Source organism: Anomaloglossus baeobatrachus, chromosome 5, assembly GCF_048569485.1.
Source record: "Anomaloglossus baeobatrachus isolate aAnoBae1 chromosome 5, aAnoBae1.hap1, whole genome shotgun sequence".
NCBI classification, from domain to species: domain Eukaryota; kingdom Metazoa; phylum Chordata; class Amphibia; order Anura; family Aromobatidae; genus Anomaloglossus; species Anomaloglossus baeobatrachus.
In genome coordinates, this window is record NC_134357.1 from 587,214,317 (window position 1) to 587,240,075 (window position 25,759).

Consider the following 25,759-nt stretch of genomic DNA (forward strand, 5'->3'; position numbering starts at 1 on the left):
TCTATTTAATTCTTGTTTTGATTCATCAAGTTTGGCAGTAATCATGGCTCGGAGTCCTAGTGAAACTGAACACAATTGTCAGTTGAATTTAGCTACCTGGTGGTCCAGCGGCTAAGCTAAAAATTAGGCCAAAGTTCCGTGAGGAAAGAACATCCAGAGCTCTCGCTGAACCTTTCTAACCAAAATTCAGAAGTAGAATTAACTGAGTAGAAGGAAGGGCAAAATGAGCAATTGTAAGTGTTAAGGGGGCTTTACACGCAACGAGATGTCGTTGGGGTCATGGAATTCGTGATGCATATCCGGCCTCGTTAGCGACGTCGTTGCGTGTGAAACGTACGAGCGACCGCTAGTGATCAAAAATACTCACCTAATCGTTGACACGTCGTTCAAATCCCAAATATCGTTGCTGTTGCAGGACGCAGGTTGCTTGTCGTTCCTGAGGCAGCACACATCGCTACGTGTGACACCCCAGGAACGACAAACAACACCGTACTTGCGTCCTCCGGCAACAAGGTGGGCGTGACTTTCATTCGGCTGCATTCCGCCCCTCCGCTTCTATTGGACGCCTGCCGTGTGACGGCGCATGAACCGCCCCCTTAGAAAAGAGGCAGTTCACCGGCCACAGCGACGTCGTTAGGCAGGTAAGTTCTTGTGACAGGTACTAGCGATATTGTGCGCCACGGGCAGCGATTTGCCCGTGACGCACAAACGACGGGGGCGGGTGCTTTCACGAGTGACATCGCTAGCGATGTCGCTGTGTGTAAAGCGGGCTTTAGGGTGAATACTCTAAGGTTCACCAGTTGCCTGCTCATGAACGTGTGGATCAAGTGCATGCTTGAAAGAATGACATCAGACACACACACAGTTGGATGGGAATCTTTCCTCGATCAGAGGTTAGCCCCAAGAGAGCTGTATTTGTCAGAGCTGCAACTTATATAAACTAGGGTATGGGATGTTGTTAACTCTGTAGTAGTCATGTTCGGATATGACCATTGGCCGGTGGGTTGGTCAATGGGCTAGTCCATGGGTTGATCCATTGGCCGGTGGGTTGGCCAATGGACTAGTTCATGGGTTGATCCATTGGCCGGTCAGTGGGTTGGTCTGTGAGGTTATCAATGGGGTTGTTCCATGAGGTTATCAGTGGGGTGGTCCTCTAGGTTGGGAAGAGGGTCTTTTCCCTTATATGATGATTCTTCTTCCATCTGGACATTCTTTGCGTACCAAAGCCAAGTGTGGAGAACCGTAAATGGCAGCCATCTTTAAAGTGATATATCTGAACTATGTAAGGTGAAATAATACTTTTCATCAGTGATTTCCCACAACGTCCTACGTCTCAAGGATGATTGATTAAGTATTTGATCCAATGGCCCCCCCTCAACATAAGTACACAGTGCAATATAATTCCCCGCCTATTTGTAATAACCAGCACAGGTAAAGAAGACAGCTGGGGGCTGCAGGTCTGAACTGGTGTAAACTGAACATAACATATATTATCCAAAATAACAGTTGCACTCAAGTAAAGGGGAGGGGGGAAAAAACGGAAGGATGTACAGTTGTGTCATCTTGTGTGCATGTTATCGGGCCGAAATCACCAGGGGATGGGAACTGTTCATCAGGGTCATTTGGATGTTTTTGGTTTTCATTATGGTTTAAAAAGAGAAAACACAGTAGATTGACAATAAATGGTTTCACCCGACCACAAACCATGAGTGGAAAAAAAAAGATTGTGTGTTATCATTCATATTCTCTGAAAAATGGCGAAGAAAGGAAAAAAAATCTGCCGGGGTGTGTAAACTTTTGAGCACAACTGTAAATAGTGAACATTGAAATGTGAATCTGCATTACTGCCCAGAGGACATGAAAAACGTTTTTTGTTTTTTTTTTAAAAATGAGTTACTTTGCAAATAAAAATGGCCAAATTTACTTGAGTCCAGTTACCACGCCAAGGTGTAACTCTCACCTGGGTCCTCATGTAATTTTATGCCTCTCTTCATGTCAGAACTGACCTCTTATATGGACTGAATATAACCTGGAAAAGAAAAATTAAAACACCTGAAGAAACTGAGAGGAACAGACAAAGCACAGGACTGCATAATACAAACTAGAAGAATGGCCGGCACTACCTAAACTTAAGGTCTGAACTGGTGCAAACCGACTACTCTGTACATCCTGCATGCACACGGCTCCACTCTGCGCACATTGTACACACACGGCTCCGCTCCGTAAACCTCGTACACATGCGGCTCCGCTCTGTACATGTCGCGGGCGGAGGGGTTGGGAACGCCGCTCGCCTGGGAATCGCTGGCGCTCGGGTCCGGTGCTGCTGCTCCTTGGTGGCTCGAGCACGGGGCCGGACCCGGGGGTTCGAGCAGCGCCTCCTCGCCCACGAGTGAAAAGGGGAGGTTTGTGGTGGGATGTCGGTTGTGACGCCACCCACGGGTTGTGGTGATGGTGGGCACCACCGCTGCTGGTGATGGGGGTTCCCGGGAGCAATGGCGGAGAGCAGCTGAGGTGTTGGCCCCTCCGTGAGTAGGGGTTGTTGGTCCCGGTTGGGGAGGGAAGGTATAGGTGCAGGTGCCGGATGCGGGGAGGCAGCGTGGGCGCGGGTGCAAGGTTGCGATGCAGCGCGGTGCCGGATGGCACTGTTGTACTCACTCAGACACAGAAGGACAGAGTCTCTGGTAAACCAAACAGCTGGATGGAAGGGGCCCACAACCGGCTGCGGTGTTTTCACTCTCCCCGGACGGGTTGATGGTGGCTGTCGTTTCCCTGCACCTGTGTTTATGTGTTTGACTCCTATGGCTTCCCCCGGGTAGTCCGCTCCCCGGCGTGTACGTGTCGGGAGAGCCCGTTTTGCCCGCAGGCGCTGGCCCTTGGATCTCTGGCCCTTGGCGGTGGCTATTATCCGGACGGGTTGGGCTGTTGCCTTCTGACGGGACTTGTTTGGGAATGAACCCCTGAGGTCCAGACCGTAATCAGTGAATTTGAACTTTTCAGCGGCTCCGAGCCTAGTCGGGGTCTAAGTATCCTGCCTTGGTGCTTGGCTTCAATCTGCTCCCCAGTTCGGTACCGGCGGGCCACCACCCGACCCCGGTCCTACGGTTCCGCTGACCTCCACCAACTCCTGCAGACGGCCACCACCGTCTGCCGACCTTGCTGATCATGCCTGGGCTCCAACCCAAACACGCACAGTTTTTACTCCTCTCACTTCCACCTCTCAACTTCAACTCTCCCTTCAACTAACTGACTTTTTCCCGCCTCCAGGCCTGTGAACTCCTCCTCCTCCGCCTGGCTCTGCCCCACCTGGTGTGGACATCAGACCCTGGAGGGAGGCAACAAGGATTTTGTTTGACTGATGTACCTGGCCGGGGGAGGGGGTGTGTGTGTGTGTTGTTAGTGTACTGTGACCCCTGGGGTCCAGGGCGTCACATACACCCTGTACACACACGTCTCCGCTCCGTACACCTCATACACACATGTCTCCGCTCCGTACACCTCGTACACACACGTCTCCGCTCCGTACACCTCGTACACACACGTCTCCGCTCCGTACACCTCGTACACACACGTCTCCGCTCCGTACACCTCGCACACACACGGCTCTGCTCCGTACACCTCGTACACACACGGCTCTGCTCCGTACACCTCATACACACACGGCTCCGCTCCGTACACCTCGTACACACACGTCTCCGCTCCGTACACCTCGTACACACACGGCTCCGCTCCGTACACCTCGTACACACACGTCTCCGCTCCGTACACCTCATACACACATGTCTCCGCTCCGTACACCTCGTACACACACGGCTCCGCTCCGTACACCTCGTACACACATGGCTCTGCTCCGTACACCTCGTACACACACGGCTCCGCTCCGTACACCTCGTACACACACGGCTCCGTACACCTCGTACACACACGGCTCCGTACACCTCGTACACACACGTCTCCGCTCCGTACACCTCATACACACACGTCTCCGCTCCGTACACCTCGTACACACACGTCTCCGCTCCGTACACCTCGTACACACACGTCTCCGCTCCGTACACCTCGTACACACATGTCTCCGCTCCGTACACCTCGTACACACACGGCTCCGCTCCGTACACCTCGTACACACACGGCTCTGCTCCGTACACCTCGTACACACGCGGCTCTGCTCCGTACACCTCGTACACACGCGGCTCCGCTCCATACACCTTGTACACATGCGGCTCCGCTCCGTACACCTCATACACACACGGCTCCGCTCCGTACACCTCGTACACACACGGCTCTGCTCCGTACACCTCGTACACTCACGGCTCTGCTCCGTACACCTCGTACACACACGGCTCCGCTCCGTACACCTCGTACACACACGGCTCCGTACACCTCGTACACACACGTCTCCGCTCCGTACACCTCATACACACACGTCTCCGCTCCGTACACCTCGTACACACACGTCTCCGCTCCGTACACCTCGTACACACACGTCTCCGCTCCGTACACCTCATACACACATGTCTCCGCTCCGTACACCTCGTACACACACGGCTCCGCTCCGTACACCTCGTACACACACGGCTCTGCTCCGTACACCTCGCACACACACGGCTCTGCTCCGTACACCTCGTACACACACGGCTCTGCTCCGTACACCTCGTACACACACGGCTCTGCTCCGTACACCTCGTACACACGCGGCTCTGCTCCGTACACCTCGTACACACGCGGCTCCGCTCCGTACACCTTGTACACATGCGGCTCCGCTCCGTACACCTCATACACACACGTCTCCGCTCCGTACACCTCGCACACACACGGCTCTGCTCCGTACACCTCGTACACACACGTCTCCGCTCCGTACACCTCGCACACACACGGCTCTGCTCCGTACACCTCGTACACACACGTCTCCGCTCCGTACACCTCATACACACACGTCTCCGCTCCGTACACCTCGTACACACACGTCTCCGCTCCGTACACCTCGTACACACATGTCTCCGCTCCGTACACCTCGTACACACACGGCTCCGCTCCGTACACCTCGTACACACACGGCTCTGCTCCGTACACCTCGTACACACACGGCTCTGCTCCGTACACCTCGTACACACGCGGCTCCGCTCCGTACACCTTGTACACACATGGCTCTGCTCCGTACACCTCGTACACACACGGCTCCGCTCCGTACACCTCGTACACACACGGCTCCGTACACCTCGTACACACACGGCTCCGTACACCTCGTACACACACGTCTCCGCTCCGTACACCTCATACACACACGTCTCCGCTCCGTACACCTCGTACACACACGTCTCCGCTCCGTACACCTCATACACACATGTCTCCGCTCCGTACACCTCGTACACACACGGCTCTGCTCCGTACACCTCGTACACACACGGCTCTGCTCCGTACACCTCGCAAACACACGGCTCTGCTCCGTACACCTCGTACACACACGGCTCTGCTCCGTACACCTCGTACACACACGGCTCTGCTCCGTACACCTCGTACACACGCGGCTCTGCTCCGTACACCTCGTACACACGCGGCTCCGCTCCGTACACCTCGTACACACGCGGCTCCGCTCCGTACACCTTGTACACATGCGGCTCCGCTCCGTACACCTCATACACACACGTCTCCGCTCCGTACACCTCGCACACACACGGCTCTGCTCCGTACACCTCGTACACACACGTCTCCGCTCCGTACACCTCGCACACACACGGCTCTGCTCCGTACACCTCGTACACACACGTCTCCGCTCCGTACACCTCATACACACACGTCTCCGCTCCGTACACCTCGTACACACACGTCTCCGCTCCGTACACCTCGTACACACACGTCTCCGCTCCGTACACCTCGTACACACACGGCTCCGCTCCGTACACCTCGTACACACACGGCTCTGCTCCGTACACCTCGTACACACACGGCTCTGCTCCGTACACCTCGTACACACGCGGCTCCGCTCCGTACACCTTGTACACATGCGGCTCCGCTCCGTACACCTCATACACACACGGCTCCGCTCCGTACACCTCGTACACACACGGCTCTGCTCCGTACACCTCGTACACTCACGGCTCTGCTCCGTACACCTCGTACACACACGGCTCTGCTCCGTACACCTCGTACACACGCGGCTCCGCTCCGTACACCTTGTACACACATGGCTCTGCTCCGTACACCTCGTACACACACGGCTCCGCTCCGTACACCTCGTACACACACGGCTCCGTACACCTCGTACACACACGGCTCCGTACACCTCGTACACACACGTCTCTGCTCCGTACACCTCATACACACACGTCTCCGCTCCGTACACCTCGTACACACACGTCTCCGCTCCGTACACCTCGTACACACACGTCTCCGCTCCGTACACCTCATACACACATGTCTCCGCTCCGTACACCTCGTACACACACGGCTCCGCTCCGTACACCTCGTACACACGCGGCTCCGCTCCGTACACCTTGTACACATGCGGCTCCGCTCCGTACACCTCATACACACACGTCTCCGCTCCGTACACCTCGCACACACACGGCTCTGCTCCGTACACCTCGTACACACACGTCTCCGCTCCGTACACCTCGCACACACACGGCTCTGCTCCGTACACCTCGTACACACACGTCTCCGCTCCGTACACCTCATACACACACGTCTCCGCTCCGTACACCTCGTACACACACGTCTCCGCTCCGTACACCTCGTACACACATGTCTCCGCTCCGTACACCTCGTACACACACGGCTCCGCTCCGTACACCTCGTACACACACGGCTCTGCTCCGTACACCTCGTACACACACGGCTCTGCTCCGTACACCTCGTACACACGCGGCTCCGCTCCGTACACCTTGTACACATGCGGCTCCGCTCCGTACACCTCATACACACACGGCTCCGCTCCGTACACCTCGTACACACACGGCTCTGCTCCGTACACCTCGTACACTCACGGCTCTGCTCCGTACACCTCGTACACACACGGCTCTGCTCCGTACACCTCGTACACTCACGGCTCTGCTCCGTACACCTCGTACACACACGGCTCCGCTACATCCACACTGTAAACCCCTCCGGACCCCACACATAAACTTCCCCTCATCCAGCACCATGACAACCAGCACAGCAGAGCCCTGCATACACTGAGGAGCTGATCATGTGACCCTGACTCCTCCCCTCCATGTGACATCATCACAGGTCCTGTAAGCACAGAGCAGCCATATATCTAGTGTGCGGCTCTGCAGGTGGAGGTAGGTGCAGGTTATTATATATCTAGTGTGCGGCTCTGCAGGTGGAGGTAGGTGCAGGTTATTATATATCTGTGTGCGGCTCTGCAGGTGGAGGTAGGTGCAGGGTATTATATATCTAGTGTGCGGCTCTGCAGGTGGAGGTAGGTGCAGGGTATTATATATCTAGTGTGCGGCTCTGCAGGAGGAGGTAGGTGCAGGGTATTATATATCTAGTGTGCGGCTCTGCAGGTGGAGGTAGGTGCAGGGTATTATATATCTAGTGTGCGGCTCTGCAGGTGGAGGTAGGTGCAGGGTATTATATATCTAGTGTGCGGCTCTGCAGGTGGAGGTAGGTGCAGGGTATTATATATCTAGTGTGCGGCTCTGCAGGTGGAGGTAGGTGCAGGGTATTATATATCTAGTGTGCGGCTCTGCAGGTGGAGGTAGGTGCAGGGTATTATATATCTAGTGTGCGGCTCTGCAGGTGGAGGTAGGTGCAGGGTATTATATATCTAGTGTGCGGCTCTGCAGGTGGAGGTAGGTGCAGGGTATTATATATCTAGTGTGCGGCTCTGCAGGTGGAGGTAGGTGCAGGGTATTATATATCTAGTGTGCGGCTCTGCAGGTGGAGGTAGGTGCAGGTTATTATATATCTAGTGTGCGGCTCTGCAGGTGGAGGTAGGTGCAGGGTATTATATATCTAGTGTGCGGCTCTGCAGGTGGAGGTAGGTGCAGGGTATTATATATCTAGTGTGCGGCTCTGCAGGTGGAGGTAGGTGCAGGGTATTATATATCTAGTGTGCGGCTCTGCAGGTGGAGGTAGGTGCAGGGTATTATATATCTAGTGTGCGGCTCTGCAGGTGGAGGTAGGTGCAGGGTATTATATATCTAGTGTGCGGCTCTGCAGGTGGAGGTAGGTGCAGGGTATTATATATCTAGTGTGCGGCTCTGCAGGTGGAGGTAGGTGCAGGGTATTATATATCTAGTGTGCGGCTCTGCAGGTGGAGGTAGGTGCAGGTTATTATATATCTAGTGTGCGGCTCTGCAGGTGGAGGTAGGTGCAGGGTATTATATATCTAGTGTGCGGCTCTGCAGGTGGAGGTAGGTGCAGGGTATTATATATCTAGTGTGCGGCTCTGCAGGTGGAGGTAGGTGCAGGGTATTATATATCTAGTGTGCGGCTCTGCAGGTGGAGGTAGGTGCAGGGTATTATATATCTAGTGTGCGGCTCTGCAGGTGGAGGTAGGTGCAGGGTATTATATATCTAGTGTGCGGCTCTGCAGGTGGAGGTAGGTGCAGGGTATTATATATCTAGTGTGCGGCTCTGCAGGTGGAGGTAGGTGCAGGGTATTATATATCTAGTGTGCGGCTCTGCAGGTGGAGGTAGGTGCAGGTTATTATATATCTAGTGTGCGGCTCTGCAGGTGGAGGTAGGTGCAGGGTATTATATATCTAGTGTGCGGCTCTGCAGGTGGAGGTAGGTGCAGGGTATTATATATCTAGTGTGCGGCTCTGCAGGTGGAGGCAGGTGCAGGGTATTATATATCTAGTGTGCGGCTCTGCAGGTGGAGGCAGGTGCAGGGTATTATATATCTAGTGTGCGGCTCTGCAGGTGGAGGTAGGTGCAGGGTATTATATATCTAGTGTGCGGCTCTGCAGGTGGAGGTAGGTGCAGGGTATTATATATCTAGTGTGCGGCTCTGCAGGTGGAGGTAGGTGCAGGGTATTATATATCTAGTGTGCGGCTCTGCAGGTGGAGGTAGGTGCAGGGTATTATATATCTAGTGTGCGGCTCTGCAGGTGGAGGTAGGTGCAGGGTATTATATATCTAGTGTGCGGCTCTGCAGGTGGAGGTAGGTGCAGGGTATTATATATCTAGTGTGCGGCTCTGCAGGTGGAGGTAGGTGCAGGGTATTATATATCTGTGTGCGGCTCTGCAGGTGGAGGTAGGTGCAGGGTATTATATATCTGTGTGCAGCTCTGCAGGTGGAGGTAGGTGCAGGGTATTATATATCTAGTGTGCGGCTCTGCAGGTGGAGGTAGGTGCAGGTTATTATATATCTAGTGTGCGGCTCTGCAGGTGGAGGTAGGTGCAGGGTATTATATATCTAGTGTGCGGCTCTGCAGGAGGAGGTAGGTGCAGGGTATTATATATCTAGTGTGCGGCTCTGCAGGTGGAGGTAGGTGCAGGTTATTATATATCTAGTGTGCGGCTCTGCAGGTGGAGGTAGGTGCAGGGTATTATATATCTAGTGTGCGGCTCTGCAGGTGGAGGTAGGTGCAGGGTATTATATATCTAGTGTGCGGCTCTGCAGGTGGAGGTAGGTGCAGGGTATTATATATCTAGTGTGCGGCTCTGCAGGTGGAGGTAGGTGCAGGGTATTATATATCTAGTGTGCGGCTCTGCAGGTGGAGGTAGGTGCAGGGTATTATATATCTAGTGTGCGGCTCTGCAGGTGGAGGTAGGTGCAGGGTATTATATATCTAGTGTGCGGCTCTGCAGGTGGAGGTAGGTGCAGGGTATTATATATCTAGTGTGCGGCTCTGCAGGTGGAGGTAGGTGCAGGGTATTATATATCTAGTGTGCGGCTCTGCAGGTGGAGGTAGGTGCAGGGTATTATATATCTAGTGTGCGGCTCTGCAGGTGGAGGTAGGTGCAGGGTATTATATATCTAGTGTGCGGCTCTGCAGGTGGAGGTAGGTGCAGGGTATTATATATCTGTGTGCGGCTCTGCAGGTGGAGGTAGGTGCAGGGTATTATATATCTAGTGTGCGGCTCTGCAGGTGGAGGTAGGTGCAGGTTATTATATATCTAGTGTGCGGCTCTGCAGGTGGAGGTAGGTGCAGGGTATTATATATCTAGTGTGCGGCTCTGCAGGTGGAGGTAGGTGCAGGGTATTATATATCTGTGTGCGGCTCTGCAGGTGGAGGTAGGTGCAGGGTATTATATATCTGTGTGCGGCTCTGCAGGAGGAGGTAGGTGCAGGGTATTATATATCTAGTGTGCGGCTCTGCAGGTGGAGGTAGGTGCAGGGTATTATATATCTAGTGTGCTGCTCTGCAGGTGGAGGTAGGTGCAGGGTATTATATATCTAGTGTGCGGCTCTGCAGGTGGAGGTAGGTGCAGGGTATTATATATCTAGTGTGCGGCTCTGCAGGTGGAGGTAGGTGCAGGGTATTATATATCTGTGTGCGGCTCTGCAGGTGGAGGTAGGTGCAGGGTATTATATATCTAGTGTGCGGCTCTGCAGGAGGAGGTAGGTGCAGGGTATTATATATCTAGTGTGCGGCTCTGCAGGTGGAGGTAGGTGCAGGTTATTATATATCTAGTGTGCGGCTCTGCAGGTGGAGGTAGGTGCAGGGTATTATATATCTAGTGTGCGGCTCTGCAGGTGGAGGTAGGTGCAGGGTATTATATATCTAGTGTGCGGCTCTGCAGGTGGAGGTAGGTGCAGGGTATTATATATCTAGTGTGCGGCTCTGCAGGTGGAGGTAGGTGCAGGGTATTATATATCTGTGTGCGGCTCTGCAGGTGGAGGTAGGTGCAGGGTATTATATATCTGTGTGCGGCTCTGCAGGTGGAGGTAGGTGCAGGGTATTATATATCTAGTGTGCGGCTCTGCAGGTGGAGGTAGGTGCAGGGTATTATATATCTAGTGTGCGGCTCTGCAGGTGGAGGTAGGTGCAGGGTATTATATATCTGTGTGCGGCTCTGCAGGTGGAGGTAGGTGCAGGGTATTATATATCTAGTGTGCGGCTCTGCAGGTGGAGGTAGGTGCAGGGTATTATATATCTAGTGTGCGGCTCTGCAGGTGGAGGTAGGTGCAGGGTATTATATATCTAGTGTGCGGCTCTGCAGGTGGAGGTAGGTGCAGGGTATTATATATCTAGTGTGCGGCTCTGCAGGTGGAGGTAGGTGCAGGGTATTATATATCTAGTGTGCGGCTCTGCAGGTGGAGGTAGGTGCAGGGTATTATATATCTAGTGTGCGGCTCTGCAGGAGGAGGTAGGTGCAGGGTATTATATATCTGTGTGCGGCTCTGCAGGTGGAGGTAGGTGCAGGGTATTATATATCTAGTGTGCGGCTCTGCAGGTGGAGGTAGGTGCAGGGTATTATATATCTAGTGTGCGGCTCTGCAGGTGGAGGTAGGTGCAGGGTATTATATATCTAGTGTGCGGCTCTGCAGGTGGAGGTAGGTGCAGGGTATTGTATATCTAGTGTGCGGCTCTGCAGGTGGAGGTAGGTGCAGGGTATTATATATCTAGTGTGCGGCTCTGCAGGTGGAGGTAGGTGCAGGGTATTATATATCTGTGTGCGGCTCTGCAGGTGGAGGTAGGTGCAGGGTATTATATATCTAGTGTGCGGCTCTGCAGGTGGAGGTAGGTGCAGGGTATTATATATCTAGTGTGCGGCTCTGCAGGTGGAGGTAGGTGCAGGGTATTATATATCTAGTGTGCGGCTCTGCAGGTGGAGGTAGGTGCAGGGTATTATATATCTAGTGTGCGGCTCTGCAGGAGGAGGTAGGTGCAGGGTATTATATATCTGTGTGCGGCTCTGCAGGTGGAGGTAGGTGCAGGGTATTATATATCTAGTGTGCGGCTCTGCAGGTGGAGGTAGGTGCAGGGTATTATATATCTAGTGTGCGGCTCTGCAGGTGGAGGTAGGTGCAGGGTATTATATATCTAGTGTGCGGCTCTGCAGGTGGAGGTAGGTGCAGGTTATTATATATCTGTGTGCGGCTCTGCAGGTGGAGGTAGGTGCAGGGTATTATATATCTAGTGTGCGGCTCTGCAGGTGGAGGTAGGTGCAGGGTATTATATATCTAGTGTGCGGCTCTGCAGGTGGAGGTAGGTGCAGGGTATTATATATCTAGTGTGCGGCTCTGCAGGTGGAGGTAGGTGCAGGGTATTATATATCTAGTGTGCGGCTCTGCAGGTGGAGGTAGGTGCAGGGTATTATATATCTGTGTGCGGCTCTGCAGGTGGAGGTAGGTGCAGGTTATTCTCTCTCAGGATTAGTCGCTATTCACACTCACGTCCATTTCCTCTAAGCAAAAAAATATGTTTCTTCATCTTTTCATCCATTTTTTGTATGTTTAAGATCAATTCCTTCCCTGGCATACTCAGAAAACTCCTAAATCTCATTAATATTCCTTGCATGCCTTCTGCCTCCTTTAACTGTGCCCTTTGGACCTCCCGCTCAGCATGTAACAAACTCTCCTTCATCCATGACTCTTTCCTTTCCTATTCCCTTAACCTCCTGGCTCTTACTGAGACCTGGATTCAGCAGTCAGACACCACCACAGCTGCTGCTTTCTCATATGGTGGCCTACAATTTTCTCACACTCCTAGACTTGAGAACAGATCAGGGGGAGGTGTTGGTCTGCTGCTTTCCCCAAACTGCACTTTTCTGGTCATCCCTGTCCCCTCACTTATCTTCCCTTCTTTTGAGGTCCACACTGTCAGGCTTTACAGACCCTTCTCCCTGCAAGTAGCAGTTGCCTATCGCCCTCCAGGCCCCCCTGTCAGTTCTTGGATCATTTCGACACCTGGCTTCCAAATTTCCTAGCCTGTAACCTACCCACTCTTGTCATGGGGGACTTTAACATCCCTATTGTTGATCCCTTCCCCTCTCCCCAGCTGCCACTCATCTTTTATCTCTAACCTCCTCTCTTGGCCTTTGATAACTAACTAACTCTCCTACACCTGAAGTCGGGAATAGGCTGGACCTGGTCTTCTCCCGTCTCTGCTCAGTGCATGATCTTACTAACTTCTCTCTCCCACTCTCTGACCACAACCTTCTTTCATTCTTGGTCAATAACTGTCAATGCCCCCAGGATGCCCCCACTTACTACCCGTATAGAAATATACACACCATTAACACCCAGAAATTTCTGAAGAAGTTGTAGTGATCACTGGCCCCAATCTCCTCCCTCTCATGTCCTGACTCTGCTGTAAAACATTATAATGACACCCTACAGAGCGCCCTAGATGAAGCTGCTCCTGCTACATGCAAAACAACTCTGCATTGACAGCAGCAGCCCTTGATGAAGCTGCACCTACTACACACAGAGCCACTCACCACAGACGGCGGCAGCCCTGGATGACGGTGCCCCTGCTACATGCAGAGCAACTCGGCACAGACGGCGGCAGCCCTGGATGACGGTGCCCCTGCTACATGCAGAGCAACTCGGCACAGACGGCGGCAGCCCTGGATGACGGTGCCCCTGCTACACGCAGAGCAACTCGGCACAGACGGCGGCAGCCCTGGATGACGGTGCCCCTGCTACATGCAGAGCAACTCGGCACAGACGGCGGTAGCCCTGGATGACTGTGCCCCTGCTACATGCAGAGCAACTCGGCACAGACGGCGGCAGCCCTGGATGACGGTGCCCCTGCTACATGCAGAGCAATTCAGCACAGACGGCAGCTCTGGATGAAGCTGCCCCTGCTACACACAGAGCAAGTCGGCACAGATGGCGGCATCCCTGGATGAAGCTGCCCCTGCTACATGCAGAGCAATTCAGCACAGACTGCAGCAGCACTGGATGATGCTGCCCCTGCTACATGCAGAGCAATTCAGCACAGACGGCAGCAGCACTGGATGACGCTGCCCCTGCTACATGCAGAGCAATTCAGCACAGACGGCAGCAGCACTGGATGATGCTGCCCCTGCTACATGCAGAGCAATTCAGCACAGACGGCAGCAGCACTGGATGATGCTGCCCCTGCTACATGCAGAGCAATTCAGCACAGACGGCAGCAGCACTGGATGACGGTGCCCCTGCTACATGCAGAGCAATTCAGCACAGACGGCAGCAGCACTGGATGATGCTGCCCCTGCTACATGCAGAGCAATTCAGCACAGACGGCAGCAGCACTGGATGACGCTGCCCCTGCTACATGCAGAGCAAGTTGGCACAGACGGCAGCAGCCCTGGCACACGTTTTCTCCAGCGGTGTTCCAGGTGCGCTGAACGTCTGTGGAGAAAATCCAATCTAGCCGAAGATTTCATCCATTATACGTTTATGCTCAAAAAATACAATACTGCCCCTCACCTCTCCAAATAAGATTGCTTTAACACCCTCATTACCTCTCTAGCCAACAATCCTAAACGACTCTTTGATACTTTTCACTCCCTCCTCAGACCTAGAGTTCTGGCCCCAACCACCAACTTGAGCGGGGAAAACTTGGCCAATTATTTTAAAGAAAAAGTTGACAATATACGCCAGGAAATGTTCTCCCAGCCTCAGAACACCACACATTGTCTGCCCTCCTACACTTCATCTAGCTCACTTTCACTCTATGATCCGGTCACAGAGGAAGAAGTTACTAGACTCATTGCATCTTCTCGCCCTACTACCTGCACCAGTGACCCTATTCCCTCACATCTCCTTAAATCTGTCACCCCAGCTGTCACCATATTCAATATCTCTCTCTCTCTCTTCTGGGGTCTTTCCTTCCTCCTTCAAACATTCTAGCATACACCCATTACTTAAAGCGCACCAAGCCAGTGCTATACTGACACTATCAGGCTGATTCTATACATACCTGTAGTGGTCAGCTCGGATGTATAAGTTTTGAAATCCAAAAAAGTAAAGTTTATAAAATCATCAGCTTTTTGAGTGACAGCAGCTGAGGATCAGCTAATATCTGGGGGGTATGCATAGTTATCTCCTCCTGTTAGAATTAGCATAAGTATTATACAATCGACCTAGCAGGAGCTGTGGTGAGGTCATACCCATGTCACCAGAAGGGGCAGGGCTTCAGCCAACAAAGCTGATATCAGGAAGCAACATTTTTTTGTTGGCTGAGGCCCCGCCCCTTATGGTCACATGGGTATGACTTCACCCTAGAGTCCAATATAAACTTATCACTCTGACCCACAAAGCGCTCCACAGTTCTGCACCGCCCTACATCACCTCCCTCATCTCTGTCTATCACCCAACCAGTGCCCTCCACAGTTCTGCACCCCCCTACATCTCCTCCCTCATCTCTGTCTATCACCCCACCTGTCCTCTCCACAGTTCTGCACCCCCCTACATCACCTCCCTAAACTTATCACTCTGACCCACAAAGCGCTCCACAGTTCTGCACCGCCCTACATCACCTCCCTCATCTCTGTCTATCACCCCACCAGTGCCCTCAGTTCTACTAATGACCTAAGACTGACATCCTCAATAATTCGAACCTCCCACTCCCATCTTCAAGATTTCTCACGAGCTGTGCCAATTCTCTGGAACACACTACCAAGAACAATTCGATTAATTCCAAACATCCACACTTTTAAGCGGGCCTTAAAAACGCATTTCTTTAGACTAGCCTATCACCTATCATCTAATTTAGTCCCTTTCGGCCCTTAACTATTTTTTTTTCCTGTTCCTGTCCCCTGTATCTTCTGGTTGCATTCCTCTTCATGTACTTTTTACACTCTGTGCCTGTATAAATTCTGGCTGGCGACCGGTCCACTCAGCTGGTTTTGAATCCTTCATTATATTGTTTATTTCCAAAAATACCCCGCTTTCCTCTCTCCTTTTCGGTCCTCTGGTCCTGGATGTATCTGAGGTTTGTGCTCGACCTCCGCTACATTCATTATCTATGGCAGCACTGCCAGACTTTCTGGGTACGATTACGGTGTTAGAGCCGCCTGTTCTACTGCTGGGAGGGTCGCCTGTTCTACTGCTGGAAGGGTCGCCTGTTCTACTGCTGGAAGGGTCGCCTCTTCAGGGCTGGATCTGGGTATAGGTCCAGAGACCATATTAACTCTTCTGCAGAAAATTTATAAGCCTGTGAAGAATATTGCATTAGTCTCTTAGCCAGAAGTAAAATTACCTCAATCATTACTAATAATATATCTACTCTTAATTGTATGATTACTTGGAATATACCGTCCCTCAATTCTTGTATACTTAAAAATACCAGTAAGCAGCCGCTCCAGAATTGGTGCATCACATTAGCTGTGCCAATTCTGGTACTTCGACCCAGCTCATCGCACTTAACCTGGTGTGTGTTACGGGGGGCTGTCTGATAATAAAACCCAAAGGAATATCAGACAGTCAGAGTCCACCGTGCAAAGACTCTGCTGCAGACTATGGCAGAGGATAAGGGATATATAAGTGTGCCACTGTAAATAGTAGTAGCACAAGTGCAGAGTGCAATACCTCTGTTAAACTCACAGAGGAATATAATTAGGAAATAAAGCAATTCCTCCCTTACTTGGAGGGTGAGTGGTTTGGTCTCTGTTAATGGTCTACCTAGGTCCGTTCCTCTAGCGGTGCCAGGAGACGGACAGCAGCGTAAGCCGCACAAAGCTCCTACCTGCGTTTGCTCCACTAGTGTGCGAGGACACGAACCTCTAGATATGGCACCTACCTAGGTCCGCTCCACTACTGGTGCAAAAGAGACGGACAGCAGCATAAGCCGCTCAAAGCTCCTACCTATGTTCGCTCCCCTAGTGTGCGAGGATACGAACAACTGCCAGACGCAGTATAAGGAACATTACCCTAGCAGCAACGTCCACCTACGAGTAGAATCACAAGGCCCAGCCGGACCATATGCCTCAGGCACCTGCCTATGTCCGCTCCACTAAGATGTAAGGATACGGACCGCAGCCGAAGCTGTAAGGTATAAGAACGCTACCTTGCCGGTAGCGATCACCTAGCATAGACAGAGAGATGCCTAGAGGGACGTGCACAGGGCGTCTACTCTCATGCATGAACCAAGAGGACTGTGCACCGGGCGGCGTGCGTCAGGGTCTTATATAGACTCTGTGCCTCATCCAAGATGGAGGACACCAGAGCCAATCCGCTGCTAGAATGACAGCAATGACGTCACGCTGGCCTATCACCGAGCAAAGCGTCACAAGCACATGACCAGCGACCAATCGGCATAGAAGGTGTCAGAGACATGTGACCACGTGTCACAAGCACATGACCAGCGGCCAATCAGCTTAGAAGGTGTCAGAGACATGTGACCTCGTGTCAGCGATGATGTCACCCGCACATGTGCAATGGCTCCAAGATAGGACTTAGTCTCCAGCGCTTGCACATGTGCAATAGCAAGAAATCCGAACATAGTCTCCAGCGCTTGCACATGTGCAGTAGCAAGAAATCCGAACATAGTCTCCAGTGCCACAGCAACCGTAACAGTGTGGGGGCAATCGGGGTTATATTTTTTTTGAGGTTGATGCTTGCTGTGTAATGTGAAATTGCATCAAGCCCAGGGATTAGTAATGGAGAGGCGTCTATGAGACACTGCTATTACTAACCCAGTAATTGTAAAGTGAAAAAAAACATGGAGTTTTTGGGATTTGTTAAAATAATAAAATTGGCTGCACGAGGGATAGTGTGGGGGAGTCTTTCTTCAAATAAGCTATTTTTCCCTGTGTGTGTCTGTTTTTTTTTTTTCACTTTACACTTTCTGGGTTAGTAATAGGGAAGTCTAGTAGTCGCTTCTCCAATACTAACCCTTTGTCTTCTTGCCAGCTGATATCAACCCCCAAAAATACAAGTCTGATTACCACCACACAAGGGTAACCGGGAAGAGCAGTGGCAAAGCACCACAATTGGTTCAACAAAGTGATGCGCCGATCCTGAGGAAGCTGCAGGCTGCTATTTTTATGCTAGGAAATGCCAAATAACCATGGGGATTCCCAGCCTTGTAATGCCAGCTTGCAGCTGTAGGCTTTACCTTGGCTGGTTATCAAAAAATAAGGGGAACCCCACGTATCCCTGTCTCCTGTTTACACCCTGACTTAACTCTGCACTCTCCCCACCCTCGGGGTAGGCAGAACACACCAAGGTAACCCTCCCCTCCCAAAAAAGTTGGACAGGGGAAAGAACTGAAACTCATTCACTCTGCAAACAACCACAAAGGGAAGACAATAAAGGCACAGGGGAAAAATAAAATAAGGGAGGAAGTAATGCACACCAAGGAATACTTCCACACCACACAAGCAACAGATTGCAGATCACCAAAGAGGATTGCCAAGTGCACAAGCAGATGCTGTCTTCGGCAACCTCCTAACAAACTCACCAGCCTTAAATAGGGAGAGACAAAGCTGTAGATGGTAATCAGCAACCTGACTCTCACAGAAGGATTAACTTCTACATGGCTGGGAGCAATGGACACAACTCAGCCGACGCCCGGCAGAGCTGACCATAAAAGAGAAACCAGGTTACCTGTCGGAGTCTGCAATGTGAACAGGGTCCGACGCCATTTCTGTAATCCATAAGTGTAGATCTGGACAACGCATGACAGTACAATACAGCGTATACGCCTGTTCTAATCTAAATTCTCCCTCCTACATCAACTCTCCCTGAACTTCTTCCAGAGGACAGTTTTTCAACATCATGCCTCTGGGTCTATAAGAGTGGATGACACAATATAGCTAGCCAATCACAGTACAGTCAGTAGGCTTTCATTCTAGTTTAACCAACATTGCAGTAGCTAATTGGACTTAGAATGGTCCTTTTCCTCATGTTTTATTACACAAATACCCGATTTCCATGTTTTAGTGAATGATACCTTTCCAATTCTTCTAGATCATATCTAACATCAGTTATTTGCGGTTGACTAGGCACAAGACCACGCCTAAGGCTAAGTTCACACTTCCGTTGTTTTGCATCAGTCACAATCTGTAGCGTTGAGGAATTACGGTATCCTGCAAAATATTTTACAGGAATCCTGTTTTTCCCCATAGGCTTCTTTTAGTGACGGATTATGACTGATGATGCTGCGTTGCATCCGCTGCGTCGCGGTCAGTCGTTTTTTAACTGACCGCCGGGCGGGAGCAACGCAGCCTGTAACGTTTTTTGAGCAGCGTGATCCGTAGGATTTCGCTGCGCATGCGCTCTCTGGCTCCCCGCCCCCGTAACCAGGATAAACATCGGGTAACCAAGCAATGCGCTTTGGTTAGTTACCCGATATTTACAGTGGTTACGGGTGCAGGGAGCCCGCACTAAGCTGGTATCCAAGATAAATATCGGGTAACCAAGCAAAAAGTGCTTTGCTTTTAGTTACCCGATATTTACCCTGGATACAGTGTGCAAGGAGGCGGACACTTCACCACTCGGCTCCGCCCCCTTCCGCACTCCGCATGTACACACGCACTCACACACACACTCACACTCACTCACTCACCTGTCCCCAGCCATGCAGACCGCGGCACTGACGTCCTCAGCTCCGCCCCCCAAACTCCACCCCCAGCACACAACGCAGTCCGACAAAGAAATTCTTTTCTTTGTCATCCGTTGTACAACGCATCAGTCACATGCGTCAAGCAACGCATGTGACTGATGCAAAACAACTGAAGTGTGAACTTAGCCTAACAGAAGCATGTAAATTGTATTTCCGTTTACGTCCCCACTCCTCTGGTAGGGAGGCACAGCGGGTGGGAATTGTGATATCGCATGTGCGCACGTTGCTTTTTACCTGCTTTTTACCTGCTTTTTTGCTGCTTTTTCTTCTGCGCTGTTTAATGCCAAAATGGATGTGTTCTTCTATTCAAGCAAAGTCTATGGGAATTTGGGTTTCTTGTTCACACTATGTTGTTCAAAATGCTGCCTTTTTGTGGCAGAACTTTGGTCAAAAACTCAGCTTTTCAAAGAAGCAACATGTCAATTGTTTTTGCCATTTGGGTTTTGCATTGCAAAGCTGAGTTTTTGACCAAAGTTCTGCCACAAAAAGGCAGCATTTTGAACAACATAGTGTGAACAAGAAACCCAAATTCCCATAGACTTTGCTTGAATAGAAGAACACATCCATTTTGGCATTAAACAGCGCAGAAGAAAAAGCAGCAAAAAAGCAGGTAAAAAGCAGGTAAAAAGCAACGTGCGCACATACCCTTAAGCTAGAACCCAAAAGCACAAGCTTTTTCCTTACCCCGAGTCACTGGGTTTTTTTTTTGTCAGTGGACGGAGTTTTCTTAGCACTCGGGCTCATCTATGATGATCCAGACAAAGTATCTTTAGCCGAGTCTAAAATCCGTTCCCTGCAACAGGAGAATCAGCCTACAGAGGATTATTGTGCCGAATTCCGGCACTAGTCCATGGACAATGAGAAAAACGACCCTGCACACTCAAAAGCCAGTTTTCCAGGGTGTATCCGAGAGGGTTAAGGAGGCATTGGTAATGTATGAAACTTCTCATTCTCTTGAGTGTGCCATGTCTCTCGTAATATGTATTGATCGCTGTTTTTGGCAGAGCTATCTGTATCTGATATCTAAACGTATGAAGTACTCTAACACACTACTGCTTTATACTGGCATCACAGCTCTAGGAATTGTATATTATACATGGTATTTTGCACGTTTTAACACCAGCTCATCTTTTGTTAAATTCAGATCCGTACAATATCCAATCCTCTCATTGGAGATCTTCTATATAAGAGAATTTTACAGATTGACCCTTCAAGGATGAATATGGACAGGGACAAGATGGTGGAGAGGATATTACACCTCACCCTAGAGATCCTCTTCCGGCTTACTGGAGAGGTGAGAGATTCTGATGACGTCACATTACACCATTCTTATCTATGGGAATAACAGATGGACAGAACTGGAGAGGTGAGGACTCTGGAAATGTCTGGAGTGAGATTTATTACTGTGTCTCTCCATAACCAGGATTACACAGTAGTGAAGAAGACCTCTAGTGAGCGCTGTCAGGCCCCTGTGTCTGAGGGATGGGGAAGACCCCTGAGCCCAATCACGGGGCCTCCACCTCACCCCCCGATACATGAGGACATCAATGACCAGAAGATCATAGATCTCACCTACAAGATGATTGAGCTGCTGACTGGAGAGGTGACACTGCTGGGAATGCTGGGACATTATACAGTAACGCTATGAAGGGATCGGGGGTGACGGTATCATTGTATGTGTCAGGTTCCTATAAGGTGTCAGGACGTCACCGTCTATTTCTCCATGGAGGAGTGGGAGTATTTAGAAGAACACAAAGATCTGTACAAGGACGCCATGATGGAGGATCCCCAGCCCCTCACATCACCAGGTAATAGACAGGACTAAATACACACGGCATATAATTATCTGTATGTAAGGAATGAATTCAGTCCCTGTATGTGTCTCCTCCAGTTCTATCCAGTAAGAGGACAACACCAGAGAGATGTCCCAGTCCTCTTCTCCCACAGGACTGTAACCAAGAAGATCCCGATGTTCCTCAGGATGTGTTTCCTCTAGTTTTATCGAGGAAGAGGACAACACCAGAGAGATGTCCCCGTCCTCTTCTCCCACAGGACTGTAAACAAGAAGACCCCGATGTTCCTCAGGATCATCAGGTAGATGGAGAGAAGGTGCATGAAATCTCCCTATGATGTGTAGACGGCTGTGAAGGTCTTGTGCTCAGTCTTGTTTTATCCTCCAGTATTATATGTGTTATACTTGTGTAATGAGAGCGGTGGAGATGGCAGGATTAGAGCTGATCATAGATGGAACTTCTTCATCTGTCTGTGACTTTTACAATATTTGTTTCAGGGGGAAGATCTGCCCCATATTAATACTACAGAGACATATGTGAGGGGTGATGAGCGGAGTAAAGAGGAGATTCCTACAGATATCCGCCCAGGTGAGTAGTGACCACTAAATGCAGAGAAGTCTCAGATTCTTCTATTGAGAATATACACTTTTCAATAATATGTCATGTGGGAGGAGCATAACAGACAGATTGAAAGCAAACTTTTTTAGCCACATGAAACGTCAAAAAAGGTTGATTTTGTGGTGCCTCCTATTTGACAACGTCATTAATCGCCATTTATCACAAACTGAGAGGGACAGAATTCTTGATTTGAGGGATCTTCGTTTATTACATAGACCGAGATGTAAGTAAAGTTAAACATTGCTTGTCCCAGTGGTTGGGAGAACGATGACAACCTGCAATGACAACCTGTGCACAGACGTATCATCAAATTAGAAGTATTCATCACACACCCACCAAGGTTAAGTCATGAAACAGTATCAGATGGCATTTGCACAACATTGGGCTGAGAGCCAGGCGCAGACGTCCATCATCAATTGACCTTACACCACCGCATTTCAAAGGCTATTATGCTGTAGAGCCAGATGGAGTGGAGGTCTATCCTCATTAGCGATACGTCCCGCATTTGTCATGGACTCAATCATAGCTAGAGATTAGTCTGGAGATCAAGTGGGCAACATCATTAAGCCTTCGTGAAGAAATTATCCTATCCTCAGAATTTTGGTGTGGGGTGGCATAATGTACAATAGCGAGACCTCTTAAATCTTTACACCACATGCACTACTAACTAAGCAATACATTGATTTGGACAAGGTATTATTGGTACAGCCATATCTCGAAAAGGTCCAGTAGCCATTTTTCAAAACAACACCAGGCTGCATGTTGCTTGTTCTATGTCTTGTCTCCATCGAGCACGTAGGAGATGTCATTGGCAGTGATTACACAGGAGCTACCAGCAGCAGATCCTGATTTTTTGCCCAAGTGCATTCGTTACGGCAGAAAATTCCTCACTCAGCTATTAATAACTTCACTCATAGAAGCCAAGACCGTAACTGCAGAGATTTCTGTGCGTGGCTCATACTGGTTAAATCGAGACTTCATGTTGCTACATAGACCTTAGAAAGATACAGCTGGTCTTTTTTTTAATCACATGATGTCATAGACCTAATGGAAAAGGGAAGAATTAACTGGGTAGAAAAACAAAATGAGCATTGTAAGTATGATGTTTTCATCCCCATGTTTCACTGTTGGGACGGTGTTCTTGGGGTTGTATGCACCCTTCTTCCTCCAAACAGAGCGTGTGAGGTTGATACCAAAAAGTTCTATTTTGCTTTTATCTGACCACATGACCTTCTCCCCTGCCTACTCTGGATCATCCAGATGGTCATTGGCAAATGTTAGTCATACCTGGCATGAGCTGTGGGACCTTGTGTGCCCTGCAGGACTTTAATCCATGATGGCGTAGTGTGTTACTAATGGAAATCTTTGAGACTGTGGTCCCAGTTTTCTTTAGCTCATTGACCAGGTCCTCATGTGTAGCTCTAGGCTGATTCCTGGCCTTTCTCAGAATCATCCTTACCCCACGAGGTGAGATCTGACATGGAGCTCTACACAGCGTAGGATTGACAGTCATCTTGTGTTTCTTTCATTTTCTAATAATTGCGCCAACAGTTGTTGCCTTCTTACCAAGCTGCTTGCCTATTTTCCTGTAGCCCATCCAAGCCTTGTGCAAGTCTACAATTTTGACCCTGATGTCGTTAGACAGCTTTTTGGTCTTGGCCATGGTGGAGCAGTTGGCGTGTGATTGATTGAAACTGAACAGGGGTCTTTTATACAGGTAATGGGTTCAGAGAGGTGCAATTAATACAGGTAATGAGTGCAGAGTAGGAGCTTATTAAAGAAAATATAACAGGTCTGTGAGAGCCAGAATTCTCGCTGGTATGTCAGTGATTAAATACTTATTTCATGGAATAATATGCAAATTAATTATTTAAAAATCATACAATGTGATTTTCTGGAATTTTGGGGGATTCTGTCTGTCACATTTGAAGTGTGACAACAATAAGAATTACAGGCCTCTCCATTCTTTGTAAGTGCGAAAACTTACCAAATCGGCAGAGAATCAAATACTTATTTACCTAACTGGACAGGACAGCATGTAGACTACCATCATGATACATCTTTTGAAGTCTACTGTTAGATTGTGATCAATTTTGCATCACTGTCTTAGTACAAAAAAAAGTTGCTGCATGCCTTGTAATTTGCGTGGATGTTTTTATATATACTGTATATGTCATAAAACATCAGTATAAATGTCAAGTGATATCATTTTAAGTAATACAATTGTTTTAATTCTTGGCAGATGACTATTCCAGAAGCTCCGAGGGACATTGGATGTCTTTAAATTGTAAAGCAGATGATGGTGGTATCACACAAGATACATGTGAAGAGCATGTTGTAATCCCAAATATAACCCTTCATATACAAGAGCTATCATCTGAATCTTTGAAACAGATCCTGTCTTCTGATTCATCTCAGGAAGTTAAGAAAAATATCCACCATGGAAAAGGGGTCCTAGATCAAATAGATCACACAGTGGAGAAGCCATATTCATGTACAGAGTGTGGGAAACGTTTTGACTGGAAATCAGCACTTATTAAACATAAAAGAAGTCACACAGGAGAGAAGCCATTTTCCTGTGAAGATTGTGGGAAATGTTTTGCTGAAAAATCAGTTCTTCTTAGACATCAAAGAATTCACACAGGTGAGAAGCCGTATTCATGTTCAGAATGTGGAAAATGTTTTAGGCAGAGATCAACTCTTGGTAAACATAGGAAAATTCACACGGGGGTAAAGCCATTTTTTTGTGAAGAATGTGGGAAATTTTTTACATGTAAATCATCTCTTATTAAACACCAAAATATTCACACAGGAGTAAAGCCGTTTTCATGTTCCGAATGTGGGAAACACTATAGTGAGAAATCATCTCTTGTTACACATCTAAATATCCACAGCGGAGCAAAGCCATATTCATGTTCCGAATGTGAAAAATCTTTTAATGCTAAATCAAGTCTTCTTCAACATCAGCGGGTTCACACAGGGGAGAAGCCGTTCTGCTGTTCACAATGTGGGATGTGCTTTTCTGCTAAATCATCTCTTATTAAACATCAAAATATTCACACAGGAGTAAAGCCATTTTCATGTTCACAATGTGGGATGAGCTTTACTGCTAGATCATCTCTTATTAAACATCAAAATATTCACACAGGACTAAAACTGTTTTCATGTTCCGAATATGGGAAACACTATAAGGATAAATCATCTCTTGTTACACATCAAAATATTCACAGCAAAGCAAAGCCATATTCATGTTCTGAATGTGAAAAATCTTTTAAGGCTCAATCAAGTCTTCTTCAACATCAGCGGGTTCACACAGGGGAGAAGCCGTTCTCCTGTTCAGAATGTGGAAAATGTTTTAGCCAGAAATCAGTTCTAGTTAGACATCGAAAAATTCACAAATAGTGAAACCATTTTCGTGCCCAGAATGTGAGGAATATTTTACCAAGAAATCACGTCTTAATAATCATAAAAAATTTCACACCTTCATACTGTAAAAAACACAGTTGTATTTTTAAATACAGAATTGAATCACACTTTTTTTTACCACATTTACCAGTCACCATAAATAATCTGTTCAATGTATTGTATGTTTTGTTACAATTATAGAAATACCAAACCTATTCATTATTTGATGTTTGTTTGAAAAAAAAGTCCATTAAAAATTGTCATTTGTAATTTTTAACATATATTTCCTACTAATTTAAAGTAAAAAAAAATTAAATTTTAATTTTACCTTTCATATACAGGTACATAAAATAGCACTGGAATATAGAGATATATCTCTATAGACCAGTATATTCTGCATTCAAGTATAGAAAATTCTCCTTCACAGTGCAGCTTGTTGGGCAAGGATTTTGCTGCTTCCTCCAATGTTGCAGGTTGGGAGTTTGA

General features: G+C 49.1%; 1 protein-coding gene across 1 annotated transcript in view; it reads left to right on the top strand.

The window, feature by feature from the left end:
• The window catches only part of LOC142313158 (uncharacterized), a 92,856-nt gene that overhangs the window by 15,838 nt on the left and 51,259 nt on the right, over positions 1-25,759 (top strand). The window contains exons 4-6 of the mRNA XM_075352146.1: positions 21,354-21,551; positions 21,748-21,838; positions 24,111-25,237. Coding sequence (XP_075208261.1) covers positions 21,354-21,551; positions 21,748-21,838; positions 24,111-25,237 — 1,416 coding nt within the window. The remainder of the gene's footprint in view (positions 1-21,353; positions 21,552-21,747; positions 21,839-24,110; positions 25,238-25,759) is intronic.